This window comes from Rosa rugosa, chromosome 3 (assembly GCF_958449725.1).
Source record: "Rosa rugosa chromosome 3, drRosRugo1.1, whole genome shotgun sequence".
Classification (NCBI taxonomy): domain Eukaryota; kingdom Viridiplantae; phylum Streptophyta; class Magnoliopsida; order Rosales; family Rosaceae; genus Rosa; species Rosa rugosa.
This window is the reverse complement of record NC_084822.1, coordinates 43885351-43908132: the sequence shown is the minus strand read 5'-3', so window position 1 is coordinate 43908132 and position 22782 is coordinate 43885351. Positions and strand designations below refer to the sequence as shown.

General features: G+C 36.2%; 2 protein-coding genes across 19 annotated transcripts; both read left to right on the top strand.

Moving 5' to 3' along the window:
- Nucleotides 1-1822: 1822 nt before the first annotated feature.
- LOC133738587 (disease resistance protein RPV1-like) lies at nucleotides 1823-6679 on the top strand. Of its 18 annotated transcripts, none has more exons than XR_009860186.1 (8): nucleotides 1823-2102; nucleotides 3035-3256; nucleotides 4087-4121; nucleotides 4262-4341; nucleotides 4518-5426; nucleotides 5578-5651; nucleotides 6022-6098; nucleotides 6429-6679. XR_009860186.1 is itself a non-coding variant. In XM_062166153.1 (7 exons), the coding sequence occupies exons 4-6, from the start codon at nucleotides 4534-4536 to the stop codon at nucleotides 6048-6050; spliced, it is 609 nt and encodes a 202-aa protein (XP_062022137.1). In that variant the 5' UTR covers nucleotides 3327-3338; nucleotides 4087-4121; nucleotides 4262-4341; nucleotides 4518-4533; the 3' UTR covers nucleotides 6051-6098; nucleotides 6429-6679. The 18 variants fall into 18 exon arrangements, 4 of the variants coding, with proteins under 4 accessions (XP_062022137.1, XP_062022136.1, XP_062022138.1 ...); XR_009860181.1 differs by having other exon boundaries at nucleotides 4512-5426; XR_009860184.1 differs by having other exon boundaries at nucleotides 4084-4121.
- An 8274-nt stretch (nucleotides 6680-14953) lies between these two features.
- LOC133737776 (uncharacterized) lies at nucleotides 14954-17065 on the top strand. The gene is made up of 2 exons (XM_062165275.1): nucleotides 14954-16281; nucleotides 16444-17065. Exons 1-2 carry the CDS (start codon nucleotides 14954-14956, stop codon nucleotides 17063-17065), a joined length of 1950 nt encoding a protein of 649 aa, XP_062021259.1.
- Nucleotides 17066-22782: the final 5717 nt, after the last annotated feature.

Below are 22782 nucleotides of genomic sequence, written 5' to 3'. Positions count from 1 at the left end.
TGTCAATACCAACGCTGGCCATATCACTAGCGCCGCCAACAATCCCATCCACCAAAACGAGATCCAAACAGCGCTTTACACCGCCACATCAAGCTGCCCAGTACCGCCATCGAAGATCCTCCAATCACTGTAAGAAGGTAGACGCTGCTCGATCTCGAACCCAGATCTACCATGCCGTGGTCGCAACCCTAACTTGAGACATAGCACTGCCAACCAACAAGCCTGCGATGCCTCAAACCGATAATCGAAGAGATCTGATGGAGGTGAAGGGGGCCTCCCTGCAAGCAGCCCAAAGGAGGCTGCGCTAGGTTTTCGAGAGAGAAAGCTCTCTACTCTCATTTTTATATATAAAATGTAGTTGTTGGTAATTGGTTCCTTTAATTTAATTTTTGAGAAAATGTCCATTTATCCAAATTTAAGCTACACTAATCCCACTTACCCAAATATCTTGCAAGATTGTCCACTTATCCAATAAATTACATATTCTTTGCTCTAATATCTAATTAAGTATTATTTTATTATTTGTTATTTATTTTTTAGACAATTTTGTCTTCCTTCCCTCCCTTTATCACTTAGAAAAAGAAGTCATCAGAGACTTCAAGAGACTCCGGTCAGCGGCCGCCGACCGCCTGAATCAGGTCACCGGCCGCCAGAAACTTTTATTGGGGGGCAATAATGATTTTATTGGAGGTCAATAATAATTTTATTGAGGGGCAATAATTAATGTAAAATGAGCAATTTCTTGTTTTTCTTGTATATCCAGGGTCGAACAAATTTAGAGGATGGTCGCTAAAAAAAATTGATCTTTTTTCTTTTATTAAGAAGGAAAAAGAAAAAAGAAATTTGATAAAGGCACCAAGAAAACTAATTTGGGTGTTATAGTATAATTAAAACCCAACAGTAGCTACCAAGCCTACAATGTCCTTAGTATAATTAAACCAAAGCATTAGCTTCCAAGCTCACCATGCCAATACACCATAATTAGAGTCATCAAAACATTGATCGGTAGAACCCCATAAATAAAAGAGAGCAACAACCACGTTTTGTGAGCTTGAGACAACAACAGTCCCATGAAAAAAAAAGGGAAGAGCAATTGTGCTTGTCAGCTTGAACCAACAGCACCTCCAACTCCCAGAACGAGTGAAAGCGTGACGTAGCAACTCGGAAACACTGAGCCCCTCCTCCTCGATGGAACTTGTAATTAGGACAAGAAGATAAATCATCACGAAACATAATTCAAATCAACATCATCACTACACCAATTTCGGAATCAAACAACACATATCAGACGACAGCAAACATTTTAACTGTCATCTGAATTAATCAGACAACAGTAAGAAATATTTTGTCGTCTAAGTTTTCGATTCCAACAACAGTTTTTTCTGGGCTCTTGTGCAATAGCATTTCAGACAATGGTTGATTTTTTTGATGTTGTCTGAATGAATTAATTCAGACAACAGTTATTATATGATGTTGTCCAAGGTTGATTAACACAATGGTAGATAAAAGATGTTGTCTGATTGTTTTTAATCACACAACAGTTATTACTTCTCTGTTGTGCAATTACTATTAATACAATGGTTGAAAAATATGTCGTCTGATTGTTTTGATTCACACAACAGTTTTTTAGTTGTCTATTGTGCCACTCTCTTTCAGACAATGTACTGAAATTGATGTTGTCTGAGTTTTAGGGTTCAACATGCCAGCGTGTGAATACTTAGCCAAATTTTTAATTTTCACTCTTTCCCTCCATTAATTTGACAAAATTTTACTTTGATGTCGACTAGTATTTAAAGAAACTAACCCTAGAAACCCAAAGCGCTCTCTCTCTCTCTTCCTCGCCCGCACGCCCAATTCTCTGTTCTCTCTCCCTTCCATTTCTCCCTGCCATGGCTAGAGACCACCATTTCTGGCCACCAATTCATGATACCACCACTACCAATCTAACCAGCACCTCAATATGATCAAAACCCAATCCCAGCACCGCCATGCACCGACTCCTGCCTCCGCACCCGATCCTCCAAGCCGCGATGCTGTTGCTCCCTTACCTTCATCCATTTCTCGCAGCCATCTCGCAACACCTCCACCACCGCTTTGATTCAGTAAGTTTTGAACTCTCCTTAATTGCAATTCTAATGTATTAGATGTGTAGAAAGAGTTAATATTCTATTGCTGGCTACACATTGTCGCCCGATTGCAATCATGAAATTTTTGTTTTGCTTTGATATGCTGTTGAGGTTAGAAACCATGTATGGTAGTATTCTAAATTTTGCACCTCAAATATATGGATCCGGAGATTTAGAGTTCTGCCAATTTCATTTGGGAGAGCTGAGATTTCACAGTTATGAGATTCTGCCAAACTTCTACTAGGACTGCCTTACCTTCATCCATTTCTCGCAGCCATCTCGCAACACCTCCACCACCGCTTTGATTCAGTAAGTTTTGAACTCTCCTTAATTGCAATTCTAATGTATTAGATGTGTAGAAAGAGTTAATATTCTATTGCTGGCTACACATTGTCGCCCGATTGCAATCATGAAATTTTTGTTTTGCTTTGATATGCTGTTGAGGTTAGAAACCATGTATGGTAGTATTCTAAATTTTGCACCTCAAATATATGGATCCGGAGATTTAGAGTTCTGCCAATTTCATTTGGGAGAGCTGAGATTTCACAGTTATGAGATTCTGCCAAACTTCTACTAGGACTGTCTTTGAGAGTTTTGTTGATAATATAACCAAAAAAAAAAAATCTGAATTAGTTGTCTGACACTTTAAGTTTCTCCTCTGAACATATAAGTTTAGAGTCTTTCCTTCAATTATCATTTACTTTTAGTTTGATTTGGAGTGTGATCCTTGCCAATTAAAGGGTATCAGTCACCCCAATGAACCCAGAGCCAAGCTTGAGGTTGATCACTCTTGCAGGCATGCTTGTGAGTGATTGATGCTAGGGAAAAGTCTTTGTCCAAATCGAAAAACCTGACTCCGCTATGCATGTAGTCTGATGAAGTTACCTTTTCTCTTTGGTTTTACTCAGGCGACGCAGGGCATTGCATATATATAGGAGTGGTCTACTTGGTGATGATCACAGCATCGCCCAATCTAGAGGTTCACGAGCTGGATGAGCTCCCGAAGCAGTGGCGGAGGTTCAAGCTGGCTTGGCTTTGTAAGGAGCTGCAGTCGCATAATTCCGGGGCTTTGATTCGGATTCTCAATGCCTAGAAGAAGTGGATGAGGCAAGAGGACGCCAAGAACTCTGGTATTGTTAACTATAGGTCTCATTGTGAAATTATAATCATTTTCCTTCCATCAGTTTAAGGATTATGATACCAAGAACTCTGGTATTTTGAAAGAAATCTGCAGAAACTGTCCTGCAGTACAGCCTTCTTTGGTACTTCTTTTTCCTGACTTATTGACCTCCAAATGACCTGAATTTTTGATATGTTTCACTTCTGTTAGTTAGCAAAGGATCTGAAAAGTTTCATCGTATTTCGACGTAAAGTGAATGTTCTGTGAATTTTCCAAGTTTGGTCTGTAATTGAGAAAGTTCCAGAATTTTAAATGTTCCTCTGATTTTCTGTTGAGATTTGAACTTCTACTTGAATCATTTAAGTTCTGGTTTTTCTGTATATTGAACTAGAAATCCCAATGCTTGTTTGAAAACTAATTCCTTGTCATTTGGATTTGCAATGAATTTTTGGTGAATTTTCGAAGTTGACCATGCTGCTGAGAAAGTACGTGTGGAGATATTCATAGACTGTTAACACAGTAATTTGACTTGGATTTGACAATCTTATTTCAAATGTCATTTACAATTTTAGGAAAATCTACTCAAGTTTTGCATATTATCACATTTCTTAAAAGGATAAACAGATAAGATGGAAGGCTAGCTGTTTCAGGATTTCCAAAACTAGTATAACTAGAACTAAAGTGTGCCACATTTTTGAATGAGTGAGCATCAACTTTTGGATTGTTCCGATCAATCTTCATCCTTTATTTTCTGTGAATTTAAGTAATCGCAAGATTTGATTCACTTACTTCTCTGTTTCATATCCTATTGAACTTCTTGTTCACTCTGGCTTGAAGAAGGTTCTTCAACAATGGCTTGCTTGAGGCTAGGATAGGTATGCAGTACTTGTTTGATTCTAAATCCTAGTCTGTATATTTTCTTTTGATAAAGAATTGAATTTTGAAAGATGCTTGGCTTCCTATTGGACATCTTGCTTACTAAATCCTAATTTGTTGTTCTTTTTCTGACCCACAGACTCCACAGAGGAGACATCACGCCTTCCTTGGTCTGGTTTGAAGTCAACTATGGCCTTCTTCTGCTCTTCAGGAAGATAGGTATATATGCATAATCTTTTGCTTCTTGTAACAAAAGAAAAAGAGAAAACAGAGTTCACATAGATTTTTTATTTCTTCGAGCATGAAAGCCTTATTTTTATTTTTTTGCTTTAAGAAGTGAAATTTATGAAGGTGATTGCTTCTATCTTCTGGAAACTTTTCCTTTTTAGCTGCAGGTTTCCAAAGGCTTTCATGGCAACCAAAAGTACCTCCTCCTCAGTTTTTCCTTCTTCCTCTTCTTCATATCCACCTTGGACCTATGATGTCTTCCTCAGCTTCAGAGGTGAGGACACCAGTAAAAGCTTTACAGATCATCTATATTTTTCTTTGAAACGAGAAGGAATATCCACCTTTAGGGATGATGAACTTGAGAGAGGGAAACCAATTTCATCAGAACTCAGGCAAGCAATACAAGAATCAAGGTTTGCGCTTGTTATTTTCTCAAGAAACTATGCTTCTTCTAAGTGGTGCTTGGATGAACTCGCAGAGATTGTTGAGTGCATGAAAGAGATGGGACAGACGGTGCTTCCCATTTTCTATAATGTAGATCCATCAAATGTACGGAAACAAACGGGAAGCTTTGCAGAAGCCTTTGATGCACATGAAGAACACTTCAAGGATAACTTAGAAAAAGTGCAAAGGTGGAGAGCTGCTTTGACTGAAGTGGCCAATCTTTCCGGATTTCATCTCCAAGATGGGTACGTAACATTAACCTTGTGAGAAAGCCTAGCAATTTTTTTTTTTGTTTCATGAATTGACTTTTACAGAAGTATGCATGTAGTTTAGACATATATCTTGTCTTCCTGATTAGAAATTGAATTTGGAACTTTGACTGCTTAAATTCTGGAATCAACCTAGTAGGATAATGATCCAAAAAAAGGTTTCATCTACCTATGCATATAAAACTAAACTTACTCAACTGCAAACACATAGATAGATATGTACAAGAGGATTGCTGATACAGAAAGGGATACTGCAAATAGATATGTACAAGGGGATTGCTGATACAGAAAGGGATACTGCAAACACAACCCCAGGGAAATGGTGAAGGTATGGGCTGAGAAAGAAAAGAGGAATCTGGACAGGTAAGATGGACAATGATCTTAACTTATTTCTTGATAAGTAGATTATGGCGATATCATATACAAAGAACTGCTTGGCTTTAGCTTAAACCATAATTACGAAGTTGGGATCTTCCTGCTAATTGATGATAGATGGGTTGGTGTACATATGCAGGATGGTGAAAAATGGAATTACATGCCCAACTGCAATTGATATAAAAGATCATGTTCTGGTCATGAAATTCATAGGTATATATTACCTATTTCTTGAACAAATATTGTGATGGGTATAGCAAGTGCTACTTGAGTTGGTTCTCAACCTCTCTGGTATCTGTTTAACATTAGTTAATGTTATGTAATTATAGGTATGGATGTCAAGATCACGTTGGATTTCTTTGTACATGTCTCTCTCAAGGAATCAAGGGTCATGTGCAGTTGTATATGTAGGGACTAGATGCTATAGAGTAAATTGATAAATGATAAAATTGTCAATGGAGTCTAAAGATATAGGTTGTTAGAGATAATGTATGACGACTACCACATCTCATATTTTAATGCAATTTTCCTGGAGTTCCTGGACATATTTTAGACATCATCACCATTGACTTTCCATATGCAGTTAATTTTGGAACTTGGTCCGTACATTGAGGAGCTCACAAAAACAGGAGGTGCCATAAAGGAGTCTGTTAACCCAAAGTAAATATTCTCTTTATTACAACCTTAAATAGTTTCTGCCACTGGGGCATGTATTTTGGTTTTTTAAATTCAGTTTATTTGCATGCTATCAAGAAATTAGGGATTCCATATAACTTTCAATATTCCTTATTTCAGTTTGTTCTCATTTGCTTCTCCAAATCATTTAATCAATTTAGTCTAAAATGTAGATTCAGAGTACTTGTGGTACCTACTCTTCATTCTCTTATTCTTAGTGCATGCTAGACTGGTGGTAGATGAGATAATGGGCTTGGGATTTCCTTTGCTTTTTAGTATACATCACCTGATCTTGGATTTTTCATCTTACTGCAGACACAAAGACACTAGTAAGACTTCATTCAAGCCCTCAACTCGGTTAGTGTATGATGCAAGACTACCCAAAAACATGGGAAGATCAGAAATGCTCAAGCTTCAATCAAATTTTGTACTAGTGCTTTCACCTTTTGTTAGACTAGTCTGTAGCACTTAAATGCATATATGAAACTATCTAAACAATGGATGTATTAATTCCTCCGTTGGGATGAAATAGTTTTTGAAATTAATGGATGTGCTTCTGGAGTCAAGGACGTGTTGTGGATGTGTTGTTTTTATTGTGCAGAATGTATGTTTTTCTCTTCTATAGCAAACAATTCAAGACTAACAGCAAACCATTGTCTAACAAATGAACATAACAAGAATAGAAACAAAAAAACTGTTGTGTGAACCATCTATCTACAATAGTTTTCAAACCTATTCAATTGTCCAACTACATATAACACAGCAAAAAATTAAATAATTTGTTGTCTGAAATTAAGGAAGACCACAGAGAATAGGAGAGCTACTATTGTATGACTTGATTTCAGACAACAGTTTATTACAAGATGCTATATTATGAAACAATGATACACAATGACAACAGTTTATTACAAGATGCTATATTATGAAACAATGATACACAATGGCTACAGGCTTATTCTATCGTTTTGTTTGAATTCAATCAATGGTAACCAACTAGTCAGATGATGTACAAGCTTCATTCAGATAACTGTTTATTTACAAGCCAATGTTTTCTGACTGTTCGTCACAAGTTTCTCTCTTTTAGCAGCTGTTGTCTGAAATTGACTTGCACAAGAGTTAAGATATTCGTCGATGTTGTTCTTTCTGGTGTTCAGACAATAGTCATATAAGTCGCTGCTATTGTGCGAAATTTCCTCAGACGACAGTTTTGTCCTATTATTTGATTCATCCATCAGACGGCATTAAGATAGACAACAGCAACGTGCCTTATCAGACGACAGTGAAAAACTGTCGTCTGATTCATTTTTTGGCGTAGTGCATATATAATAACATAAACAACCCACATACAAATTCATTGAGATGGTTCAAAAATCCAACTCACATAAACTTCTCTTCAGCCTACAAGTCCACTGCCCAGTTCAAGTTTCCCTCTTTCCAATTCGGAACTCTAAACAGAATCTAGAAATTGAAAACTGAAATCTTCACCACCTAGGTGCAGATCTCAACAAAAAGGAATGAATCCCTCCACTGAAAATACAGACAAGCACTGGCGGATCTAGGTACAGACTGGAGCGGGCTCAGGCCCGTCCGAGATTTTTGGGCTTAAAAAAAAATTAGATGTATACTTTTTTTTTTTAATTGGGTATTGTACAGACTCCAGAAGCCCAATAGCCCACCCGAACTAACTCCCCACTCATCGACTACGGCCTATTCGAAGTTTCGAACTGGAGAATCGTCTCTCACATTCTCACTCTCTCCTCCTCCTCCTCTCGCCTCCTGCGGCTCTCCCTTCTCCACTTCTCTTAGAGATCAAGTCGTCTCTACTTCTCTTACTCTCTCTCTTCAATATGGGGCAATGAATTCAATGTAAGTTCAATTTTGTTTAATTGAATCAATCCAATTTGGGGCAATTTATAGGGTTAAGGATTGATGTGAAATTCAATTTCGTAGGTTGTATTGGATTGAAGATTTCGTGGATTGAAGAATGAAGGTTGCAGTCAAATTCTCTTGCTCTGGAAATCAGGTATGCAGCATTCTCTCCGTCTCCTTGTTCTGCAAATCTGCAATTTATTATTTAATTGATGTGGGTTAAATGTGATGCACTTATGTGGCTTTAAATGTTTAATTGATGTGGGTAAGTGGGTTTAATTGATTTCAAAACTTATCAAGGTCGATCAGTGGGTCTTCTTTCTGCTGTGCAATTGTTGTGGGTTTAATTGATTTCAATACTTATCAAGGTCAGTGGGTTTAACTAAAGTATAACGCAGCAATTGTTGTGCTAATGAGTAATCAAGTTTGGGTTTAATCAAGTTGTATAACGATGCTCTGCTAATCAAGTTTGGGTTTAATTAAAGTGTTGTGCTAATCAACTTTGTGCTTCAAACAGGAGGCTTCTTTCTATTTGTTTGTTTAATTGTGAATGGCTCACTACGTCCCCCCCCCCGACTAGGTGTACCTTTTTTTTAAATTAATAAAATTCTCTCGCACCGTCGAGATTCTCCATAATATATATATATATATATATATATATATATATATATATATATATATATATATATATGTTTAAGAAATCCAAACCCGCCCAAGATTTCAATCCTGGATCCGTCATTGCAGACAAGCCCACCTCATGTGATAGCCCCAAGACAGACCTCTACGAAAATGAAAATGAGAAAGAAAGAAAAAGAATTAGGACCAGTCGCCGAGGAAAAGAAGTTCTGATCGGCATGCTGGATCTTCAGGCCGGTTAGGAGGAGAGAGAAAGAGACGATTTATTTAACCTCGTTGCCGAAGCTGGCATCGGAGCTGTAATAACCCGAAACTTAGTATCACTGTAGAGCACTCTAAGATACCTTAAACTTAGAAGTAATCCAAGTATCTTCTAAGCACTTTTTTTTGAAACCGATGATACCACATGCTATACTTACAAGTTATATAGGTAAATTTTTAGAGTTCTAGTAAACTTTCTAAAATACGTTAGTTCGTATTACTTGTGTACACTCGATATTTGTTTTCAAACCCAAGACTATTATCTATGTTATTTTTGTGATGCATGTTATTTTAGAACTAATTATTGCTATTTTTTTTACCTTAAGAAAGCACTAAAGTTCTTTACTTATTAATTGGGTAATTGTGCATATGTGTGTGTGTGTGTGTGTATATATATATATATATATTTAGCAAGTGGATTTATGCTTTCTTTCTTTTTTTTTTTTTTTAATTTTATCTTATCATTTTAATCATTTAACCTAAATAGTAACTAGTCACTCACCTTATAATAATTAGTCACTTACTTAATTTATGCTTAATTCTAGCCTATTTAAGCATATGATCTGATCATACTTCCTACAAGCTTGAAGATCAAATGCAAAATTGATCTAAAACTCCCTTAGTTGAAGAGAAAACTCAACTAGAAGTTCTTCACACAAATCCTTCATCCTATTTCTCTTAAGAAGTTTCCTTTTTGTGAAAGAAGTCCAAAGTTTGATCACAAGACCTTCTGATTTCCTTAAGTAAGTACATGATTACATTCCTATATTCTTTTGTCTTTAAGATTTATCAAATTGCATAATCAATGATAAAATGGAAAAGGATCTGCTTTGCTGCAAACCCGTATTTTCGTATATAAAAAATTCTGTTTTGTCAAAAATAATTACAGTATTAAATTCCTCATCAAAAGTTCTTCAATTTAGGCTTTTGAATCACTCAAAAAGGTTAAGAAATGAAGAAGTTATGGCTAATCAAAGTTTTCAACTTTTAAACTCGCTGGAAATCTCATACAGCCATCACAACTTCAAAAATTCATATCTCCCTCATTTCTTATCCGTTTTCTACAAACTTTATATCAATTTGAAGCTTAGGAACTCTACTTGTGATCTGGAGAGTTTGAGAATTAATGGTAAAATACACCGTACGTAAAGACTTAAACATCAAAGGGCAGTAACAAAAATATCGGTTTCTGCACTGTTATGGATCTTCACCATTTCTGGACTATATCCCTCTGATCTGGACTACATGACTTATTCCATTGAATTCCTTGTGAAAAACCCTTTGAAATGGTGTACTCATTTGACTAATTCGGACTTGTGATGGACAATATAACACATCTTGAAGTTTGATGACTCTAATCGGAGAAACATGAACACGGTTGATGAACTTCAATGAATTTGGACATAAGAACTGAAATATTAACTATAATTTAATTTTGTATTGTTACTCATTTAATGTTTGTGCTTTATTATTTCATATTTTACTTGATTTCAATTATGTATAAGCTTATTTATTTTATTATGTTTGCAAGTGAATTTACTTATTTTATGTTATACAATTATGTTACATATGTTTTCATATGAGATTATTCCTAAGTATATGTCTCTTTATGTGGGTGTACATATACATATATATTACGATCTATAATTCATAAAGATTGTATTTTGAGGATTTGATTATGTTTGAAAAGTACAATTGTGAAGCCGAGTGATTAGTATTACCCCGTACTTAAGTGAATTACTGGTAAATGTGTTTTGGTGTTATGAGGAGTTAGCCTGGGCCCTAGTCCCTACAGATAGTGCACTATTATACTCATAGGAAAGAGGTGTCTACCTTGGGTATACATACTTTGGAGGTGTCCTCAGTATGCTGCGGCTTACCCGTGCTTTGGTATTATGGACCCTAGCACGTGGATTTATGAATTATTACCAGTCAACCTGGCTTTCCCGTGTTTTGGTATTATGGACCATAACACGTGGATTTATGATTTGTTACCAGTTAATCCGAAAATTCACTAAGAAGAGAAGTGTACTTATATTATTTTGATCAAATATCTGTCTGCGATATATATTATCAATATGTTATGGTGCTAAGTGAAAAGAGAATCAAGCATGTATTGCTTAAAGTTTATTTCACATATTAATGCTGCAATATTTGTTGGTTCAATAAGGAGATGTGATTAAGTGATTTATTACCAGTCTCATAAACCATTCACACGAATGAATATATTTGTATATATGTGTGCGTGTATTGTGTGTATATATATACATATTTAAGAATTCGTATGAACTTATAAATGGTTCTTGGTACATTTTAACTTGGTTGTCCAAGTTTGATTTCTTATAAGACACATTAATATAAGAATGTAAGTTGTGTACTTACTGGGCTTGTGTTGCTCATGATGCTACACCTTCTTGTTTTCAGGTAACGAGTAGACGCTTGGGGAAAGTGGGGTGATTCTCTAAATAAATGAATGTTTTATTTTCTACTACTAATTCAAGAGAAATAATGTAATATATTTTTGTTCAACTTCAGTATTGTAAAAATAATAATTTCAATTCCTAATAAAAGTACTATTCAGACTTATTTACAAATTCTCTTGCTTTAATTTATTCTTTGAGGAAGTTTTGTTTGAAACAACCCACATCACGAATTCGGGTACCATATTTCAATATAATATTGGTCTCGGGTTTGGGGTGTGACAGATTGGTATCAGAGCTTTCGTTCTCTTAAGTTTTGCCAACAAAAAAAAAAAAAATTTAACTTTAGTTTTGGAAAACTTAACAAGAACGGGGAGGGTTATATTTATGTGTATCGTTCAGCACGTAAAAGTTGTGTATAAATTCTTATTTATATATAGTTTGTTGCATCTTGAAGTTTTGTGTTTGAATCATATTAATATCATTAATGTTTTAGTTTGAATTTTGTTACTTATGTATCTATTTATCAATGATCACTTAACAGTATGGATTATCGATACGTAGAAGCTTTGCGAAGTGATGTCCAATATGGGAATGAGTATTCGGAACTACATGCCAAGGCTAGGCAACTAGCATATAACATGTGTATTGACATCTCCCAAAACAACCCTGGCATCAACCTTGATGATAAGTACTACATGGCAACTTTGTATGTTAATGAAGGAATTAATCTATACATGGAAGCTAGATGGATTTTAAGTAATCCCGAAAACACGATGATTCTACATGATGAGGCCATTGCAAATGGGATGCTTAGGACGAAAGATTGGGGACCACCCAATTACCAACAAATAGCTCAATCTGAAGAGTCAGTAGAATCTCCTAGTGTTAAACATGTCAAAGATGTTGCTGCACCATCATCTTCTCATGTTCATACACATATTAGATCAAAGCCATACATGAGTGTTCGCCCCCATGTGTCTATTCCTTTTGGTTTTATGCCTACTCCTGGTTTAAATGACGGAATGGAGGAAACAGATACCTCTAGTCCTAATGTGGTCCTGGAGAAGGGTAGTTGATAGTAGCATTTTAATGCGACGTTTTACTTGTTTTTCCCTACATTTTCTGCGCCATTTCCTTGAAAAATCCTTGTTTAGGAAAGTTTCCATTCTTTGATTGGGAAAGTTCCTATTTGTGTAAAGTTTCTATTTTCGTAGTTTTCATTTCTCATTTCTGGCAAGTTTCCATTTTCAGTTTAGGAAAGTTTCTATTTCTCATTTTTAGTAACTTTCTATTTTTCATTTTTAGTAAGTTTCTATTTTTCAAATTAGGAAAGTTTCTATTTTTCTTACTAGTTTCTATTTTCAGGACCTCCGAGCTAAAAAAGTGGAAATGAACACACGAATGGAAAGAGGAGCTTGCGAACGTCAAGGGGAACAAAAATGAAGAACATTGGACCACACATTTGAGCAGAAATGAAGAAACAAGCTTTCCTAGTGCAACCAGGAAACCCTGCGAACTGGAGGAGAGCTTACCAATGAAGTTTCCAACGCAACTATGAAAAGAAATGAAAGAAATGAAGTGTTTTGCGTTGGAAAATATGAAGACTTGAAGATGAAGCAACGTGGCCCAAGAACTCTCAAGAATGAAGTGGATTTTCGGCAAAATGGACCAAGGCCCATCTAAGCCCATGACATTAGGGTTTGAGACGCAAAACCCTAACCCTAGAGATGTTTTGCCGTGAAAACCAAAGAGAGAAACAAGGAGATGGCGTGAGAATCAAGAAGAACCTAGAAGATTTCGGTTGAGATTTTCTAGGGCTATTTTTATGGAAAGAGATTTACTTGGAGACAAACCCTAGAAGATTGCCGTCCAAGTCAAGAGAAACCCTAGAGGAGTTGCCGTCCAAAATGAAGAGAGAAACTAGGGTTTTGCCGTGGGAAAAATCAGAAAATAAAAAGAGATTTCGATGGAGATTTTTGAGGGAGAAATAAAAGGAAAGAGAAGATGTGTTGAACACAAAAAGCTCCCAAAAGGTGACTAGATTCATTCCTAGAATCTCTAAAGGAGTTTTGGCCGAAATACAAGAGATAAAATCAGATTATTGTCATGGTATTTCGGCAAGAAAATCAAGGGAAATATTCTAGGAAATTATGTGATTGGTTGAGACACATCATAGGGCTTACTTGGCAAGATTTCATTGGAGGGAATTATGTGGAGTTAACAAGAATTGCCGTGAGTTTCTCTAGGGTTTTACACGGCATGGAGACCTAGGGGCCGTCCCCTATATATTCCTCTCTTCTCTCGACGTCAAGGGTCCCCACTTTTGCGTTTTACAACTTTAAAAAAAATCAGAAAACTCTCTCTAGCTTAGCCGTGTTCTTCTCCATCCTCTAGGGCAACCACGAAGTTCAAGCAATGCCAAGGAAGAAGAGGACAAGCCGTGCACATCATCCATCACCATCCTTGAAGATTGCTTTCGAAATTCAAGAGACCATTCATCCCATCTCCATCTCTTGGTGTAATCCGATTCTCCTTGTAACCTTTGCTTTGTAATTTTCGTTGGTTATGCCCTAGTTGACACATGTGTTTGAACAAGTTTCGAATTCTGAAATTCTATGATTAATTGTTAATTTCCAGATTCATGTTTTGCGATTTATGGTTGCTTATGTGTGAGTGTTAGATTAAATTTGCATGATAGATAACTTTTGTATTTTAATCTTATGTGGTTGCAAACACCTAGGGTTTTTATATAATTGGTGCTACGAATTTAAGAACATGAATCAACTTTTTGGTTTTGTGTTCTTGAATCAATAAGTAGTAAAGGTTTTGTACAAAAACCGAATTTAATCAAAGAAGATTGCAATTAGGTGGACTTTTTCATACTAAGTTGCACATTTGAATTGATAGCCTTTCTATATGCTTAATGCGTTAGACATGTATGATTGACTAGCTTTCTAGGGCTTGAATGCATGTTTGATAGGATTAGTCTATGTGCTTTCACTTAGATTAATTAGCGTTGAAAGTAAAATATGGGAAATTGTTTGCTTTGAACGTTTCACATGATCAATTCCTCTTGCATGACTATGATGAACAATGATGAACTTGAATTAATTTTAATCATATGTTTCGATTTTGATCTTTGTTCTTGCATTCCATTTATAATTTTGTGTTTTTGCATTTTAATTGTTTTATTAACTTAGTTTTATTTTCAGAAAAACCAAAATCAAAAACCCCCTTTTAATTCGTAAATAATGTGCATATGTGTAAATATTGTACTTTGTTTTAATTTTAATTGTTTAATTGTTTGACAATGACAGGTGTACCCTCAATCCCCGGAATAGAACGATCCCTACTTACTTATACTACTAACGATATTTCAGGGTTAAATTATGCGCTTGCTTTGAGCGTATCAGTAGTTCTTAAAATAAGGGGAGACCCTAGAAATTTGTTGTTTGTATTTTCATTTCATGAAAAGATCGTTGTGTTTCAATAATGCTTGTAGTCAAGATGATGTTAGAAAATAGCTCTTAAAAGCCTTTTCTAACCTTTGTGTGATTATTTTTGCTAAATTATGTTTACAATAAAATATTTGATTTAAGAATATTTTAGTTTAGATTATAACCATATAGATCATTTTCTTTAATTAGGACTATGGCCAATAGAAGAGATCCACCTGTCGATGCAGACAATTTTGTCGAAGCCTTCGTAAGAAGGATGGAGGCAAACCAAGTCGGTGGAAGGCTAGGACGGCTAGTAACATATATAAAGAGTATAGGGGCAACGAACTTTACTGGAGGGAAACCTCACGAGGCTGAAGAATGGATTTACAATCTGGAAATCCACTTTGAAATGATGGACTGTACCCAAGTAGAGCTACGAAGAGTGGCTACTTGTCTTTTAGAAGGAGATGCTCGTTTCTGGTGGGACACAGTCAAACGTGTCACACTCCCTGCAACAATGGAACTCATGGAATGGGCTGTCTTCAAAGAGAAATTTCTGGAAAAATATTTTCCACAAGTTGAGAAAGACAAGAAAGAATTAGAGTTTATTCAACTTACCCAAGGAAAGATGACTGTGATTGAGTATGAGACCAAATTCACTAAACTTTCTCGTTTTGCTCCACACATGGTAGATACCGATGACAAAAAGGCAAGACGATTCATTGGAGGACTGAACTCCAATATTCAAAGAATGGTCACTCAGCGTGGAATCACGTACGAAGAAGCTGTAGACAAAGCCTTAACTCAAGAGGAAGAGAATCAAAAGTACCGCATGGAGAAGGAGCGAGAGAATGGTTTCCGAGGAAAAAGAAGTCATCCAATGTCTAATCAGAATAGCGGACAACCATGGAAGCAGCAAAAAGGGAGAGACTCATTTCGGAAGCCGACATCATCAACTGAAAAAGGAAAGGAGGTGGCAAGAGGGCCAATTCGGTGTTTCAACTGTAGGGAAACGGGACACATGTCTAATGCTTGTCCAAAGCCACGACGCATTCAAGGATCTTGTTACAATTGTGGGAAGGTGGGACATTTATCAAACCAGTGCAATGCACCGAGGCAAAACAATAACCCACCACCTCGTCCTGTCCAGCTAAATGCCATAGCTTGTGAGAACATCGTGATGGAAGGTACGCTGATAGCATATAGTACTCATGCTCATATACTATTTGACACTGGTGCATCCGATTCGCTTATATCTGCTGCATTTATCATAACTTTGGGATTGACACCAACTGAGCATGATGAAATTTTAACAGTCTCAACACCATTAGAAAAATCTACCACCTTAACCAAAGTATGCAAATCATGTCCTATACATGTTCTAGATACAGAATTTCCCATGGACCTCATAGTCATAAACTTGAGGCGATTTGACATAATTCTAGGATTTGATTGGTTAAGCAAATATCATGCCCTCATATGCTGTCGTGAGAAAATCATCACCTTCACTATTCCTGGCCAACCCATTCGAAAGATTCAGTGTGACTCGCCCAAAAAAAAATTCATACCTTCCAAAATTCTTGCCAATGTCGAATTAAAGAGTTCAAAACCTTTAATAGACCAAATCTCTATGGTAAACTCATTTAAAGACGTTTTCCAATAAATCACTCATTTACCTCTAAGCCGAGATATTGAATTCAGCATTGACCTTATACCTGAAGCCAGACCAATTTCTGTTACTCCCTATAGAATGGCACCAAAAGAATTAAAGGAGTTGCAGACGCAAATCAAAGGATTGCTCGATATGGGATTTATCCGGCCTAGTGCTTCTAGTTGGGGAGCACCTGTTTTGTTCGTGAAGAAGAAAGATGGATCTCTCCGACTATGCATCGACTATCGGCAACTAAACAAGGTGACTATCAAAAATAAGTATCCATTGCCACAAATCGATGATTTGTTTGATCAACTACGAGGAGCTCGAATATTTTCAAAGATCGACTTGCGCTCTGGGTACCATCAACTTCTGGTCAAGGAGGATGATATCCATAAAACCGCCTTTAACACACGGTATGGACATTATGAGTGGTTGGTGATGTCCTTTGGATTAGCCAATGCACCAGCCATATTCATGGATTTGATGAACCGAGTGTTTAGTCCATTTCTGGATAAATTCATTTTCGTCTTCATTGATGATATTTTGATTTATTCTAAAAATGAAGCGGATCATACACAACACTTGGAGACTACCTTACAAGTGCTTAGGGAACTAGAATCAGAAATGAGAAAGAAACATCCGCAATTGTTCATAGAACAAGGTACGTAAAATTCGAGGACGAATTTTCTTTTAAGGTGGGTAGACTGTAATAACCCGAAACTTAGTATCACTGTAGAGCACTCTAAGATACCTTAAACTTAGAAGTAATCCAAGTATCTTCTAAGCACTTGTTTTTGAAACCGATGATACCACATGCTATACTTACAAGTTATATAGGTAAATTTTTAGAGTTCTAGTAAACTTTCTAAAATACGTTAGTTCGTATTACTTGTGTACACTCGATATTTGTTTTCAAACCCAAGACTATTATCTATGTTATTTTTGTGATGCATGTTATTTTAGAACTAATTATTGCTATTTTTTTTACCTTAAGAAAGCACTAAAGTTCTTTACTTATTAATTGGGTAATTGTGCATATGTGTGTGTGTGTGTGTATATATATATATATTATTATATTTAGCAAGTGGATTTATGCTTTCTTTTTTTTCTTTTTTTTTTTTTTAATTTTATCTTATCATTTTAATCATTTAACCTAAATAGTAACTAGTCACTCACCTTATAATAATTAGTCACTTACTTATTTTATGCTTAATTCTAGCCTATTTAAGCATATGATCTGATCATACTTCCTACAAGCTTGAAGATCAAATGCAAAATTGATCTAAAACTCCCTTAGTTGAAGAGAAAACTCAACTAGAAGTTCTTCACACAAATCCTTCATCCTATTTCTCTTAAGAAGTTTCCTTTTTGTGAAAGAAGTCCAAAGTTTGATCACAAGACCTTCTGATTTCCTTAAGTAAGTACATGATTACATTCCTATATTCTTTTGTCTTTAAGATTTATCAAATTGCATAATCAATGATAAAATGGAAAAGGATCTGCTTTGCTGCAAACCCGTATTTTCGTATATAAAAAATTCTGTTTTGTCAAAAATAATTACAGTATTAAATTCCTCATCAAAAGTTCTTCAATTTAGGCTTTTGAATCACTCAAAAAGGTTAAGAAATGAAGAAGTTATGGCTAATCAAAGTTTTCAACTTTTAAACTCGCTGGAAATCTCATACAGCCATCACAACTTCAAAAATTCATATCTCCCTCATTTCTTATCCGTTTTCTACAAACTTTATATCAATTTGAAGCTTAGGAACTCTACTTGTGATCTGGAGAGTTTGAGAATTAATGGTAAAATACACCGTACGTAAAGACTTAAACATCAAAGGGCAGTAACAAAAATATCGGTTTCTGCACTGTTATGGATCTTCACCATTTCTGGACTATATCCCTCTGATCTGGACTACATGACTTATTCCATTGAATTCCTTGTGAAAAACCCTTTGAAATGGTGTACTCATTTGACTAATTCGGACTTGTGATGGACAATATAACACATCTTGAAGTTTGATGACTCTAATCGGAGAAACATGAACACGGTTGATGAACTTCAATGGATTTGGACATAAGAACTGAAATATTAACTATAATTTAATTTTGTATTGTTACTCATTTAATGTTTGTGCTTTATTATTTCATATTTTACTTGATTTCAATTATGTATAAGCTTATTTATTTTATTATGTTTGCAAGTGAATTTACTTATTTTATGTTATACAATTATGTTACATATGTTTTCATATGAGATTATTCCTAAGTATATGTCTCTTTATGTGGGTGTACATATACATATATATTACGATCTATAATTCATAAAGATTGTATTTTGAGGATTTGATTATGTTTGAAAAGTACAATTGTGAAGCCGAGTGATTAGTATTACCCCGTACTTAAGTGAATTACTGGTAAATGTGTTTTGGTGTTATGAGGAGTTAGCCTGGGCCCTAGTCCCTACAGATAGTGCACTATTATACTCATAGGAAAGAGGTGTCTACCTTGGGTATACATACTTTGGAGGTGTCCTCAGTATGCTGCGGCTTACCCGTGCTTTGGTATTATGGACCCTAGCACGTGGATTTATGAATTATTACCAGTCAACCTGGCTTTCCCGTGTTTTGGTATTATGGACCATAACACGTGGATTTATGATTTGTTACCAGTTAATCCGAAAATTCACTAAGAAGAGAAGTGTACTTATATTATTTTGATCAAATATCTGTCTGCGATATATATTATCAATATGTTATGGTGCTAAGTGAAAAGAGAATCAAGCATGTATTGCTTAAAGTTTATTTCACATATTAATGCTGCAATATTTGTTGGTTCAATAAGGAGATGTGATTAAGTGATTTATTACCAGTCTCATAAACCATTCACACGAATGAATATATTTGTATATATGTGTGCGTGTATTGTGTGTATATATATACATATTTAAGAATTCGTATGAACTTATAAATGGTTCTTGGTACATTTTAACTTGGTTGTCCAAGTTTGATTTCTTATAAGACACATTAATATAAGAATGTAAGTTGTGTACTTACTGGGCTTGTGTTGCTCATGATGCTACACCTTCTTGTTTTCAGGTAACGAGTAGACGCTTGGGGAAAGTGGGGTGATTCTCTAAATAAATGAATGTTTTATTTTCTACTACTAATTCAAGAGAAATAATGTAATATATTTTTGTTCAACTTCAGTATTGTAAAAATAATAATTTCAATTCCTAATAAAAGTACTATTCAGACTTATTTACAAATTCTCTTACTTTAATTTATTCTTTGAGGAAGTTTTGTTTGAAACAACCCACATCACGAATTCGGGTACCATATTTCAATATAATATTGGTCTCGGGTTTGGGGTGTGACAGGAGCTGTCCTCGCTGCCATGCTCATCGCCGATAAAGGCTGGGAGGAGAGAGAGAGAGAGACTCGTCGCGGATGAAGGCTGGGAGAAGAGAGAGAGAAATTGAATATGACTGAAAGTAATTTAATAATTTAGTTAAGGCTAAAAGTGATATTTTACCATTAAATGGGGTGAGTGGGCACACAAATCTATTAGTGGGGTAAGTGGGTACATGTTGACCCAAATTTAGGCATTTTTTTTTTGGGTCGTGATCACTTACCCAATTTCAGCTTAAAAATTGCCCACTTATTCCACTAAGAGTTTTTTAACCCCACTTACCCAATCTAACATCTTTTGACAATTTTGCCCCTATTATTAAATTGAAACTGATCAATCTCTCTCCTCTCAGTCTCTCTCTCTATCTCCCCCTCCCCTCTTCGATCTATTTTCTCTCTCCTCCCCCCTCACCGATTTCTCTCTCTCTCTCTCTCTCTCTCTCCATGTCTGCAGATCGGAAATTTCCGGTCGTCCAAAGAACGTGAGGGAGAACAACGGGTTCGGGTTTGAAATTGGGTTCGATTTGTCCGAATCAAGGGAGAGCCAGGGCAGGTCGGCGGCGAGCATTTTTCTGATGCTTGCTGCTTTTCTTGCTCGGTCTGGTTCCGTTCGGCCACATCGACGACGACGACGCCGAGATTCGGAGCCACGACTTCAATTTCGAAATCAAGCAGCCGCACATCAATGTCCAGTTCGACGACGGCGGAGGAGATCAAGTCGGGTCGCCGACGGCGGAGGGCTAAGCATACAAGCCCTTCGTCAAGAGCTGCCATGTCGTCGTCAGGGAAGGCGATGTCTGTATTCGACTATGATTGAGGAAATCGGGGAAAGAAGCGAAGCTGATCGAGTATCCGACTATGGTTCACGCCTTCAGTTGGTTGAGTTGTCTACGTGTTGTGCTCTTATAGGTCCTTGTGGTTGTATTCAAGATAGGCTGCGTAGTACTAGTCCTACTGCTACCTTCACTTTCAAAAGGGACTGACATCCTTGTTATTTTTTGTTGTATATGAGATTCACCCAATTTTTAAATCATAACTAAATTAGTATACGATTTTAACATTTTGGTTAGAAGTGGTTATATACACAATGTCAAATTACGAGGTCATTTGACAATATGGGTTGTTGCTAGAAGTTATTGTTTTGTTTATTATGATTTGGTTGGGCAATAATAAGATCATTAGTGGGCAATAAAACGATTTTTGGAAGATAATAATAAGATTATTGGAGGGCAATAAAATATTTATTGGGCAATAATAAGATTATTACGGGGCAATAATAAGATTATTGGGGGCCAATAATATGATTATTGGGGGGCAATAATATGATTAGTGGGTATTATTAGGGGGCAATAAATTCAGACGCCGGAATCCGGTCACCGGTCGCCGGTCCGGCAATGTCTCCGATGACTTCTCTCTCTAAGTGACAAAGAAGGAGAGGGCAAAAATGTCCTAAAAATAAATAAAAATGAATAAAAAAATAATTAATTGGGTATTAGGGAAATGATCTCTTAGAGTGTTTGGGTAAATGGGCAATCTCTTAGAGTGTTTGGGTAAGTGGGCAATTTTTATCCTAAAATTGTGTAAATGGTCATTATCCCTTCTTTTTTTTCCACCCCTGCAATAGTCTCCACCAAATTCAAGTGATCTTGTTGGTCCGAATCACCAAATGGCAATGCCACGTGATAGTGGAATAATTACTCCAAAAAATAGAACATAAAAACCAAAAAACAAAAATGCATTTATTGATGGAAGTATGAGAATTTCTCTCCTCTCATGTGACACTATAGTTTAGACCTTCCCTCTATTAGACACCTAGAGCACTTGCTCATTTCTTATATATATATATATTTTTTGAAAGAGGGCCAGTACTACTGCCCATAAGCCTTGATCATTAATGAAACTGCAGAATACATGGGATGGGGGGGGGGACATGATACCTAAACCCCAGATTACAATAAGCATGAGGAGAACATCCCGAAATAATACCGAGAGTCTCTACAAAAGATATGTACTCTAACAAGCACCAATTAGCGAAAAGTGCACTTTTGGCTACTCTATTCGCTTTACAAATGTGGTGGTGACATATCTGAAAGTAAATGCTTACTCAAAGCTATAATATACTAATAAGATCAGCTTTCCCACTATGTTGCCACCGAAGTATAAATCCGGTGACACTTAGTTTCATCTTGGCACTAGGAGGTTGTGATCATTTGACGAACCAAGGAACTCGCCGCCTGACTAGGACAAACAAAACACACAAGATGTGCAATCGGGACAGAGCCCACGTTTCAAAATTAAGGAAATGAATTTTCTTGGGCTTCTTTCTTTATGCCCCTCCTTATGGTGACAAATGGATGTTTAACGCAGCATGATCTGACAATTCTTAGCTGCCTAAGAGCATGTCCAACAACTTCTTTATATCTTATTTTTCTCTATTTTACAGAAACATAGGCATTTTTTTTGCTCCAATAGCTTCTCTATATCTATCCCTCATAGTGACAATAGATGTTTAATGCAGCATGATCTGACAATTCCTAGTTGTCTAAGAGCATCTCCAACAACTTCTTGATCTATATCTTTTTTTTTTTTAGAGAAAAATAGGCATTTTTTTTGCTCTAACAGCTTCCCTATACATATCCCTCATGGTGACAAATGGATGTTTAACGTGATAGATCATAAAATAAATATGAACATGTCATCATCTGCATAGAGATAGAGATACTAAGTACAAAACATTTTGAATGACTATAAATGTTTGTAGATAGAATGAATACCTATGGAGTCCATCGTCTTCAAGCAAGGATTCGGTAAGACAAAGTCTTCTGTTCTCTCCAATAGCGATTTGTTCTATCTCTCAATGGGGCGAGATTACTTGTGAACCGGTAGCATTGGGAGAACAGGGACCTTGACTTATATAGGTGCCAAGTGATAGAACCCACCCATTAAAGAGAATTTATCACTTACCATATGCACCTC